General features: G+C 40.7%; 1 protein-coding gene across 13 annotated transcripts in view; it reads left to right on the forward strand.

Annotated features, from left to right (window-relative positions):
• kmt2cb (lysine (K)-specific methyltransferase 2Cb) overlaps positions 1-12272 on the forward strand; it is an 86982-nt gene that overhangs the window by 5495 nt on the left and 69215 nt on the right. For all 13 annotated transcript variants that reach the window (XM_049597454.1, XM_049597456.1, XM_049597463.1 and 10 more), the window contains exon 2: positions 2891-3079. In XM_049597454.1, the coding sequence (XP_049453411.1) occupies positions 2892-3079 (188 nt within the window). In that variant the 5' untranslated portion in view covers position 2891. The remainder of the gene's footprint in view (positions 1-2890; positions 3080-12272) is intronic.

The following is a 12272-nucleotide window of genomic DNA, read 5'->3' on the forward strand; positions in this document are numbered from 1 at the left end:
TGGTTTAATTGTCATTTCACCCAACCCTTAGGTTTGTGCAATATAAACCAAATCCCAAACTGTTTTCCTTTGTATCTTCAGTGCACTTACACCATCTCTGAAGTTCACTTTATTTTGTAAAATGCAACTGAAAGGTAGTATTCACCATATTTACCATGGTTTGTTTTCTTTCAGTGGGTGGGTTGTAGCAAATAGAAACCCTCGAGCAGCTGGATGTGGAGTGATTACATGCTTCCTGTGACATATCAGCTCCCTTTTCCTATCCTCTTTGTGGGGCCATTATTTAGCAGAACTTTTTTGCCAATGTGTGTGGAGAGTTGTGTAACGGTATCTCAATTTGTGTGTGCATGATCAGATATAGTAATGTGTAAAACAGTCTCCAAATGCATACTGAGATATGTGAATGTATACAGGACAAAAATTTGTATTCAGAATCTGTGCGCGTTTAATCAAAATTGTGAATGTGTAAAAAGAAAAATGTCCAAATTTGTTTTCAGATTTACAAGTCTGTTGAGATTTGTAAATGTGTGGACAGATCTGTGAATGCACAGACAAATCTGTAAATGCATACATTAATATGTAAATGTATCAACAAAAATCACTGACACAGTTTCCCCCAAAATAGTTGTTAGGCTTGGGGCAAACTAAGGTTTCTTTTCCTGATAATCTGAATAAGTTGCAAAATTTGAAAGTTGTTTAGAATGCAAAGAGGATATGAGAAGTCGCTAAATCAAGCAAGAAAGTCACCAAGTTGGCAACACTGGTCTTGCTTGAAATCATTGGGTTTGGGCAGTATCTGTATTTTCATACCTTCCATAGATTTCACCAGGGTATATGGTACATGACAGTATTTGTGTGTGGTGCCACCAAACCCCTGACCCCCCACCTCCCAAATGGCAAATTTGCAATGTTCCACAAGCTCTCTATTCACAAAATGTCAAGGAGAGTTGTATTCTTAGACTTGTTTTGCAGAGAAACAAAGAAATACAACCATACACCTTCTGAATTCAAGTTTCTCTCTTTTACTGAACAAAGACCAGCTTAATTGCCTTGTTAACTCATCGTAAAACACACTTCACTCAACCTCGAAAGAAACAAAACAAAACCCACAAACTGTCTTAGTTAGTCTACTGTTCCAACAATCACCAGCTCTGGTTTGGTCAAAATAAACCCTTAAACCCTTAATTCACTAAGTCAGATGTGAAAATAGAGCATCTCAGCCAGATTTCTAAAAACCTTTTGTATATTGTGATACTGGGATACCGCCCAAGCCTAGGTGTGACTGCTGACTGGTGGTACGTAGGCTTTAAAGCTACTGAAGCACAGTGCAGGCAGAGAGGTTCAGACGAATCTCCATGTACATTTTGCAAATCGCCAGACACATTTTGCAGATCTCTGCCACGGTAAAAGTGTAGCAAAAGTCACTTATAAAAACAGCCAATTAAAGACCTGCCTGGGTTGAAAATAGAGTGTGCCAGGGCTGATGTCAAAACCCGGAAGTTTAGCATTGCGCTGGTTCGCGGAAGAGAAAGTGAATGTGATTTTTGCATTGCGTTTTGGATTATGTCAGAAAATAAGCCCTGTGGCTAATACAAGTTTATGATACTTACAGGTTTTGTTCAGCGAGATAATCTTCACATATGAACACCTTTCATACCACATTTGAAGCTTAAATGCAATTGCCAGAAGTAAAACGTTAGGCTTTAACGGACTACATGACTACTCACCGGTTGCATGACTCTTGACGTCACCGCCACTAAGCTTTCAACTGATTTCGGCCGCTTTATTTTAAAAACATTGTATAATGGGGAAATCGGACTGTTTAAGCTAAATAAGAAGTTGTAATGGCGGACTGCCAGCACTCTCGCCTGTTCGGGGGTGATGACGTTTAATGTCCCCGACAGGGTTTGTAGTCGTATTGAGCAACTTGTTAGCAACCGCCTTTTTTATGACACGTAAAAGCTTCAAAATTCACAAGTAGGGTATTTACTGATGTGTTTTATGTCGTAGAACAAAACCTGAAACTCGCTTAAGCTTTTGTTAACCACAGACCTTATTTGAGGCATTTTACCAAAATACCATTCAAAAAACGTATTGACTTTTAGACTAGGCTGACCAAACGTCCTCTGCCCGGACATGTCCACTTTTCAAAAAACGTATTGACTTTTAGAGGAGAGAACCGGAAGTGCTAAAAGCGCTAACGGAGTTCCGGGTTTACAGGCACACTCTATAGGGCTGGGCGATATGAAGAAAATCAGATATCATGATAATTTCGACCAAATACCTCCGTATCAATATTGTAACAACACTGTAGGGTTGATTGGTGCTTTGACAAAATACTTTGCATTTTTGATTTTTGAGGTGAGTAATGTGGATATACTGACAAAGCGGGTAAAGGCAAATAATAGAACAACCAGAAAAGAAAAAACTTCTGATAGTACGATATCCAAAATCTAAGATATCAAGTTCCATATTGCGATATTGATATATTGTCTAGTCCTGATTGTAACTGATACCTTGTCTGTATTTCCTTCCCTTAGCCATTAACATCTAATAGGCTAATAGTTTAGCCTTCTGCATGCATTTGCTGAACATATATCGGAGATTTTGTTTTGCACATTTACAAATCTGATTACACACTCGGTTTCTGAGTACGCATTTGCAAAATCCTGTTCACATTCACAAATCTCTAAGCATTTTGAGATTGTTTAACTCATTCACGAATCACATTACTCACACAGATTCAGATACAGTAACAACCCTCCACACACATTTGCAGATACCTCTGCTACAATTATGGCGCTGTACCACTCCTTGAAAGCCTTTAAACAGTCTGAAGACAACCGAGGTGGTAACCATGTAACACCCTTTTTTATTTTTTGCTTTTCAGAATGTCATCAGAGGATAAGACTGTGGAACCCTCTGACCAGGGACCTTCACCGCCCTCCAGCAGTGTAGGGGCCACATCCACAGGAAGTCCTGCCCACGCAGACAAGCGACCACGTGGCAGGCCGCGCAAGGATGCTGCTGCCATCCTACCCCAGGCGCCACCCTCGTCCACGTCTAAGAACAGAAAGAAGTAGGTTTTTACCTTTGGACATAGAAAGTAGTTTTAAAAAAATTTTATGCCATAGAAAATGTACTCATTCCTTGAACTACATGTGACTTGCTGGTGCTGCTAATATAATACAGAATTAAAACAACATTTATTACTCAAGACTTTTTTTCAGAAATGGCCCTGCAGCCAGGTGCCGGGTCCATAACGCTTTGTTTCCAAATTTAGGGTTCTTTTGATTTAGGAGTAGGCCGTGGTGCATCTTGACCCACTGAGAAGGCCTATTCACTAATGGAGTCATGAAAACACTCCCCGTGGAATGACACTTTGAAAGTTATTTCCTCTTTTAAAAAAAATCACCATTCTCCTGGGTAAGACATGACTGAAGCTGGTAAATTACCCAGAAAGAGAGAGGAGACCAGTGTCCCTTAAAATGTCATATCATGACATTGGTTCTTGTCAGTCTTTTGAAGCTGAATTAGGCAGGTTTTTTTGATGCAGTGGGCTAAGATCCCAAAATATCCTTTCAGCATATTGTAACTCAAATGATCTGGGAGAACGCTAGACTTCTCCATCTTCTCTTGGCTCTGTTTTCAGGCTTTAGAAAATCTAGCCCGTGTCTGGAGCCTTTGGCCAATCAGTGGTCATTTCAGAGAGAGCGCGTTTTTATTGGCTGTTCTACAAATGTGTATGCTTCCCAGATGGTCAAAGTCAGATCGAGTGGTGAAAAATCATGCAGATAAAGTTGCTATGCCAGCACTGGCAACGGTTGCCTACACTGCAAAGCAACCCAAAAAGTAAGACAGACTTATCATAAAGAGAGGCTGACAATAAACGCAAAAGAAACACGTGTCAATACTGTCGAAGCCTTTCAGAGATGAAGAGAAACTGTAGCTAACAGTTTAGCCTTCTGCTAACTGGAGCCAGAGGATCCAAGCTGTTGCTAATTCAAGTTTATATAGCTAGCCAGAGCCTCATATGTCATCTCTAAGGGCTTTACAGGCACAGACCTTCAGTCAATGACTGTAGCAACTCGAATTCAGCCAGCGGACCGCTCCAACTCCCCGACAAATCAGTAAACTTTATCATTTGATGCCGTTGCAATGGATGGCATTGTTTTCACCTTGTGTTCAACTTGTGAGTTTGTGGCAAAATGTGGTTCTGGCGACACCTATTGAAGTGAAGTTGACATTACAATGAAGGCTGAGTTTGAAGATGGGTGTGGTCCAAGCAAGGGTGCCTGAAATAGGGGGTTAGGGTGTGAGGAAGGGGCCATTGCCCCCTCCACTCTTCCCCCTGGCCCACATTCGTTTCAAGTAACGAATCTGGTATGATCCCATCACAAGATGGTCTCTGGTTTTATTTATCATAAAAATATCCTCTGTGAGTGAATTATGTCTTAATGCCGACGTTGTTATGAAGCAGCACGAAAACCATATCATGAAATCTAGACAATGTGGGATCCTGTGAGTTCAATACAAAAGCATTGTCAACCAAACCCCTATTCTGTACAAGAAGCTCAAATCAAGAAGTGTATTTCATAAATTCAAGTGTTGCAATAGAAGATTTCAAAAGACAAGGCCCTCAATCACTATGACTGGCTGTCAAAATTTCTGAGAATTAGTGAAACAAAGTTTAAAATTTGATGTTGTCTTGGTAAAATACCAAATATTGGTGAAGCTTGGCTGTTACTGTTCAGAAGTGGTCATGTTTTGGCCATTTAGTTGGTATCAGCTTTATGTTAAAATGTCCCAATGGAACTACAATGAGGAGTTGTTATCATATAGGGGTGTTGGAACAGTTTCACAGCTGCTTGATTTCAGGTAAGGGCAGCACAGTAATGTCTTACGAGGTATTGTACAAGATGCCTGGCTTCTTTGTGACTTCCATAGCAACATATAATGCAGCTTAGAGCTGTTCTGTAATATAATGCCCGCAAGGTTCTTAACTCCTTAGTCTGTCCTCTCAATCAATCTTAATACCCTGCTCCCAATGGATCGTTTAATCTGTAAGCATCCAGACGATGCGTTAATGCCACAGTGGAAGGATGACCTGGTACACACTTGAATTGCATCATGTTGATGAACCAGTGAAGAACAAAGCATCAGTTTTTTATTTTTCAGCCTGGAGCCTATCTTGCATAAGTGACCGATGGAGATTTTTTTTTTAATATGGGTCCTGTATTGAGACAGACCGCTGCAGTCACAGCAGTGAAATAGGCTGCATTGTAATCTCTACAGGCAATTGTGCACCGTCAGTTTACGTTAAAGGTGCTTGTTTTTGCCACTGACACGCTCAGGTTGTTATTATAAGTGTCTGACAGTGTAATGTAAAAGGCTCTTTCCTTTACTTCTCGCAGATCTGTTTGTATGTGTGTGTAACCAAGTCTCACTCATGGAGAAATCTCGATCTAAACTTTCCTAGACTTTCCTACATTATCGAAAGTAGTTGTATTTAGCTATGACATTAAAGATCTTTAAGATAACGCAAACATACTGTCTGTACTCCAACACCACAAACGCTTCTTGGCACTCCTCTCTCCAACTCTCACTATCGTTTCCATTGTTGGTTTTCCTGCAATAAGTCACCTCTCATGAGATTTTACGAGACTTCTCCGTGAGCGAGAGTTGATCACAATAATAAACAGACCAGCGTACAGTAAGGAAAAAAAATTTCATTTCTCTGTATGGTCCTTTTTTGTAAAATTGTCAGACACATCCATTCCTACGTGATGTCTTTATCATCATTCTGCTGCAATACAGCAGTTTTTAAAAATTACGATCATCCAGTCACATCCCTCGCTTTATCCAGACATCATCTCATTCCCTCTTCCTCCACTTGCAGTTTTCATACTCATACAACTGAAGTTACATCCAGTAACTACTATTACTATCAGCAGAATGTAACCAGCGGAAACACTGGGTGTTATAGCAACTTCAGTGAAAGAGATTGAGATATTTATTACAGTTGTAGTAATATCTGCTGTCTTGCATTTGATACGTAGCACCCCTCCCTCACTGGAGCAGCTTCAGTTTGCATTCGTCTTCGCTGTCAGTGGCACGGCAGCCTTCACTGTTGATAGGCTATTAGTCGTGACGTGTAACCAGTCAGATAGAGCTGTGGGTGGGACATTGAGCAAAGCTACAGATTCACTGCAGACAGAGAGAAGCACATTTTTCAATAAGTTTATTTGATTTTAAAAAGAATTTTAGTGATATTTAAAAAAAAAAACAAAAACAACCAAATCATGTGTTGGTGCAACAAAGAAAGAAAGTAGCATCAGTGCTACCACTGGAAAAAAATAGTTTGGAGCCCAGCATTGCAGCCTGTTTTGCTGTCGTGACTGCAGCAGTCTCTCTCACTTCTGGACCAATTTCAAAAATTGTTGTCTCCATTTGTCATGTAGACAACGTGGGAAAATAGGATCCAGTTTGAAAAATACCGAAGTTTCCCTTTAAGACATTAATTGCTTGAGTAAAAATAGATTTTTATTTAAGGCTGCAGAGAGTTATTTAGCTCAATATTTATACCATAATCCCATCTAAGGTTTCATTAATTAGATTCACTGCACCCCTAGAAAGCTCAACATTGAGCTGATATGCTGTCCCCCTCCACCACCTCTTAATGATCAGAGCTTTGTGGATGGAGCTCAGGTTGTACTGCTTTTCAGCCATTTCAAAACACCCCCGATTTCTAATGTCACTATTGGTCATAAAAACAATAGGCGTCCTCCTGGTTTAAACCTGTACTAACTGTAAAAGGATCGTAAGTGACACACTACACTCAATCACAAACACTTTAGAGGGAAACAACTTCACAGAGCTGTGAATTTTCCTCAAAGCACAATCTTGTGTTCAGACCAACTGGTGTCCTCCTCTAATGGATATAAGCAGTGTGTGTATAAATATTAAAATTACCAATGTTAAGTGTTAAAAGCCAGTTTGCTTGTGACAAAGGAGGATGTGTCAGAAATCGCTCTTGTAGACCTGGTTGTTGGAATTTACTAGATTTGCCCACGCTCCATCTGCTAGTCAGTCCGTTTCAGAGCAGCGTGATCCTTTTCAGGTTTTCCAGGCAGCTGGCTGCGAGCTGGGACTACTTACCACAGCATTATTTTCACCTTTTCTTTTTTTTTCTCTCCCTTTCTCCCTGTGGTGGGACTGTGGGGGGGATAAGTTGTGCAGGGTACGGGGTTGAATGTTAGTCTTGAGCGTTTGTCAGTGAAATAGCTGGCCATCTCAGTGCTGAAATTTGATGCCTTTAGCGTAGTTATGTGTAATTACACATGAATGTTGTGTGGATGTAAAGACGTCACCACCACCGACTACTTTGTGTGCAATACGCTAGATTGTGCTCATAGGTGAAAATACCACACACAGCTTCTTCATTTGGATTTGCCTTCTGGGATCAAAACCCACTTAAATGTCATTGGCTATAAACAGTAAAAGTGTTTGCTGTGGACGTGTAAAGGAAAGCTTGTGAGACAGAAGGTGTGGTACTCAAACATGAAGGTGATATATGACTGAAAGATGTAAATGGTTTGTTGCTCTGCTGCTATTTTAAACGTGGTGAGCCTGGTCCTGGTGCATAGCTGTCTGTAGCTTTACATACCTGTGACCTCTTGTGTCATGCTGATCAAGTGAAGAGTAGTTTCGAAAATGTATGTAATTACAGTCTTGTCTGTTCAGACTGGGCACCACTACATTGTGGTCTGGACCTGAACTGAGAGACTACCTGGTCCTGTGTCCAATATCTGATATGTTAATGAGAATAAATCATAATCTAGTCTATAAAAGTCTATAGACTGTAGGTGCAGCTATTTCAGTTAATATGGTAATAGGTTCACTCAATCAAGCCAATTAAATTGATATATACTATCAATAGACAGTTTGCTTGAGAGAACAACTACGTAAGATAGTGTGCGATGACAGCATGATGTGAGTGAACAGGTAAAGAAAGGCTCGCACACTGCAGGGCTCCTCTTTAGTGCAATTTATTCACTGAGTGAAATGGCGATGTTTCGAGCTACTGCTCTTCATTAGGTCAACCTGGACCTGATGAAGAGCGGTAGCTCGAAACGTCGAGCTAATCGGCAACCTCTGGGGATTTTACTCAGTGAATAAATTGCACTGAAGAGGAGCCCTGCAGTGCGCAAGCCTTTCTTTACCTGCTCAGCTTTCCACATTTTTGAGCTCAGCACCTGCACAATTTTGTTCGTGGATGTGCGTGCTTTTTGCTGCTTTAGCATGATGTGAGTGACCCTGCTATTTTCTGGCTACAAGCGGTTTCTTAGACTGTTTTCCGTGGTTGAATTTAAAGTCGCACAACACTCCTTGATCATGTTTGGATTAATTTACAGGTTGGAGTCTCTCTCCACTATGAACTATCAACCTTATTAAAGCCAAATACTGTTCCAGGCTCACCTGTGAGCACTTACTAAGCGGCAACCTTTGGGGATGAAAAAGGAAGCAAAGGCAGAAGTGCCAAAAACTGCAATACCTTGAATGGCCACTAGAGGCTGGCTCTAGAAGCAGTTCAATCACAATAGACCCCCATGCTAGAATGCCTGACTTTACAGCAGAAATAAAAATGTTAACAGCCTGGTACAAAAACAGTTTTGATCTCTATAGCTAATTTTAATGTTTACGACGACTGTATGGGGGATGAAGTTTTATACAACTCACCTGTTTACATTTTATTAAGGCTTAAAGTTACGCACATTTAAGGGCAGGGCCGCTTCAGTGATGGGCTGTGAGATCCACCCCTCGCTTCTCCAGAGCACTACTCCCTTGTCCAAATATGATCAATTCTGGCTCTAACAAACCAAGATGGCAACAGCTGGAAATGCCTAACTCAAGGAGGGGAGTCTACAAACCAGCGATGACATCACAGGAGCTACACCTATTGTTTTATACAGTCTACAGTACTATTCGGACGGGATTAGTTTTACATAGGGATGTGGACTAATGTCAGTTTACCACAGGATGTCTGCAATATAAATGTCCAGTTCACTCAGGACAAGAAATCTCCGTAATTCTACCAGAGATAGGAGTGGTAACTCGGTTTGCGCCCTGGCATCACCTCCCTGTTGGCATGTGCGTGCTACGTTGCTTCCTGTAAGCATCAGCTGAAGGATAATAACAATTAATGATTAGCCTAATATGAAATATTGCCCATGATCAGGATTGTGTGCTCACGATTAGCAATATGGATTTATATCAAGCCTACCCAACACAACCACAAGTCTCATAGCTCTGAAAAGTGCTTTTTTCTCAACCTTTTTGATTGGTCTCCCGCATAGGGCTATGTGATCTTTAGAAGAATGTCCACAATTGCAACTGCCGACAACACCAAGTGCTTCTTCAAGCGCCTCCATCATCGGAAAAACGCGGAAAAATGGTTGTAAACAGGACGTGATGAAATATTTACATACATTTTACAGAGGATCGCGTTAGCACAGGATTAATATTACCCGAGGTATTTTCTCCGGACCCTTTTACAGAAGGTAGTCGCCGTAATTTTTACCAACATTATCCGTAATGATTACAGACATGGCACGTTCGGACGGGACTAAAATCCCTGGTAATAATTACTTTACCCCACGTGTCCACATTAAACTAATCCTGTCCGAATAGGGCATGGCACTTACACATGTGCGTAAAAATGGCACTGACTCCATTCAGGCAAACATTCAAGCTACTGGCAGTGCAGTCGCAGGCCCATGTCTCTCACAAAGAAATGCTTTTTATTTATTTAATTCAGAAGATTCTTTATTGTTTTCTTTTACTTGAAATTTAGGTCTTAAGTTCATTGTGCTAGGACCAGTTTTATTTATGGTAAAGATAATTGTTGGTTTTTCCGCACACGTGAGGTACAATTGCATGTATGTATAAAGTAAGTATTGAAAATTGACAGTATTGTTGAAATGATAGGGAAATGCATGTTGCTGACTTTATTTGATGAACGTAAGGGTTGGCTGTAGGACGCATTTAAACACTTTGAGGTTCAGACGTTTTGTTGGGAGAAAATTTTAATAACCAGACTTCTTTAATTTAAGGTCTAGACCCATGTTTAGAATATCGATAAACTGCATCAAAGATTTATTATAATGTAACTGCATATTACACATAACTAAGCTGTTGACGCCAAGTTTACTTTAAAGACTTGGTGTGATCCAAAACTACAAGAAGACAGTCCATCTTTGGCTCAGTAATTACTGTGTGCCTCTTTACAATAACATGAAAGAGCTCCCTGTTAGAAATAGTCTGCACCTTATTAAGATATTTATGTTTGACTGAAGCATACAGGTAATTATGTTTTTAGCCAAGGTTTGCTGGAGGCCTCTACTGTCATTCTAGGATTTTAGGGTTGTTTCTTATCTTGACATGGAAGTCATTTGAAGGGAGGGGTTGATTTGGCATCCAGCCATTTGTGATTTTTCTCTCCAGTGGCACCGAAAATTACCCTAACCCCCCCGTCCCTCCATCTCCTCCCTCACTTCCAACCCCCGTATCCCCCTGAGTACCCATGAGACACGCTGCTCTCATTTTGCCCTGCGTTCTCTCTCTCCCCACTTAGCATGCTAACAATTGATATTCCTATTTAATTTGTATCCATGACGATTACTCCCTCCACACGACGCTTCCAAGATTAGTTTAACAGAGCTCCCATTGGAGGATGCTGACACTGACAGATCTTTCTATACTGTATGTAGAAGGGGGGTATGTTCTGGTGTGTGTGTGTGTGCGCATCTGCATGAGCTGGCACACAGGCATGTGGTTGGAAAACGTACACATGGTTGTCTGATTTGCTGACATGGCACATTCGGTAAGATATGACAAGGGTTGCACTTTCTTTATAATAGCTTTTTTTTAAAATTCTTTTAAATTGTGATGACGTCTTTTAAGAGGTGAGAGAAGGAAGTGGGGAAAAGGCTAAACTTCCATTTAACACGGCACTCCAGAGAGAAAATCATGAGCATGAGCAGTAATGAGATATTTTTGGGTCACTCAACAGGAGGTAGACACACGGGAAGGGATATCCTGATCAAGTTTTTTGCCTTGGATCTCAGTCCAATTCTTTTAATAACGAGTATTTGCCAAAACACAATTCTGAACCCATACTTTTCTTTTTCTACCTGCAAGCTGTAGCTGCATGGTGCAGTCCAATTCACTACAGCACAGTAAGTTTGACAACTGAATTCAAAGATGTGATTAGGTTTAAGGCTTCTCTCGATAGTTTTATATAATATTTTACATTGTGTCCTGTAGAGACGAGTGTCAGTGAGTAGCTGTTGTGGTAGGTAGTATTGGACAGAATTTGGGCAGTCTCTGTTGGTCCCCTGCATAAACAAATGCTTAAATTTGAATGCAGGTTTTTCACTACCCACGGCAGTTTATTTCCTCGTGCTGCGCTGTGGTCCACATGTTAGCCACACTGTTTGTAAGGAATGTGTTGTAGTGCTAATACAAAGCGTACATTGACATCGTGCCAATGCGTTCACATACAAGTAGGATTCTGTATCATCAATTTTCAGATACTTGTGTTAACACACTACCTGGATTTTGACACAGTTATGAAAATGGTAATTGATTGAGACACCTTTTCAGAAGTATGTGAACTTTTTTTGTACAAAATAGAGATGAAATGATGCGGATACAAAAATTTAATTTCATGATTATAGTGAGCGGAACACAACTTGTAGAAAAATCTCCTGCACACTGTCAAACTAAAGTCTAAAAATCTAAAATAATGATTTTAATGCCGCAACATTTCGGCGGCTAGACCTTCATCAGGCGAAAAGCAGTGTGCGGGAGTTTTTTCTACAAGTTGTGTTCTCCTCGTCCCTCTCCTATGCGCCTGTTTGGGAACAGATATGCTATGTTTGCCTTTGTTATGATCATTGCAAGGAAAATTATCGCAGGTCTCGGTGTTATCACGGTATTGTTAAAATGTGCAGAAAATGTTTTTAAAAACACTGTAACATACACTGAAATCACTTCACTGAGTGTTATTTTATATCGGTGGATAAGCAGCCTGTGTTTGAAATGCTTGCTCGAGTGTCTGTGTCACTGGAGATGAGGACCAGGGACCAGTAGCATCACAGGGTTTGCTTAGTCTTCAAACAGTAAGGCTCAAAAATCTCCGGAGCGCTGTCACTACCTTCCGCTATGTTTTCATTGATGCAGAACAAACCTATGTTGCATGCCGCACTTGT

Source organism: Epinephelus fuscoguttatus, linkage group LG15, assembly GCF_011397635.1.
Source record: "Epinephelus fuscoguttatus linkage group LG15, E.fuscoguttatus.final_Chr_v1".
Classification (NCBI taxonomy): domain Eukaryota; kingdom Metazoa; phylum Chordata; class Actinopteri; order Perciformes; family Serranidae; genus Epinephelus; species Epinephelus fuscoguttatus.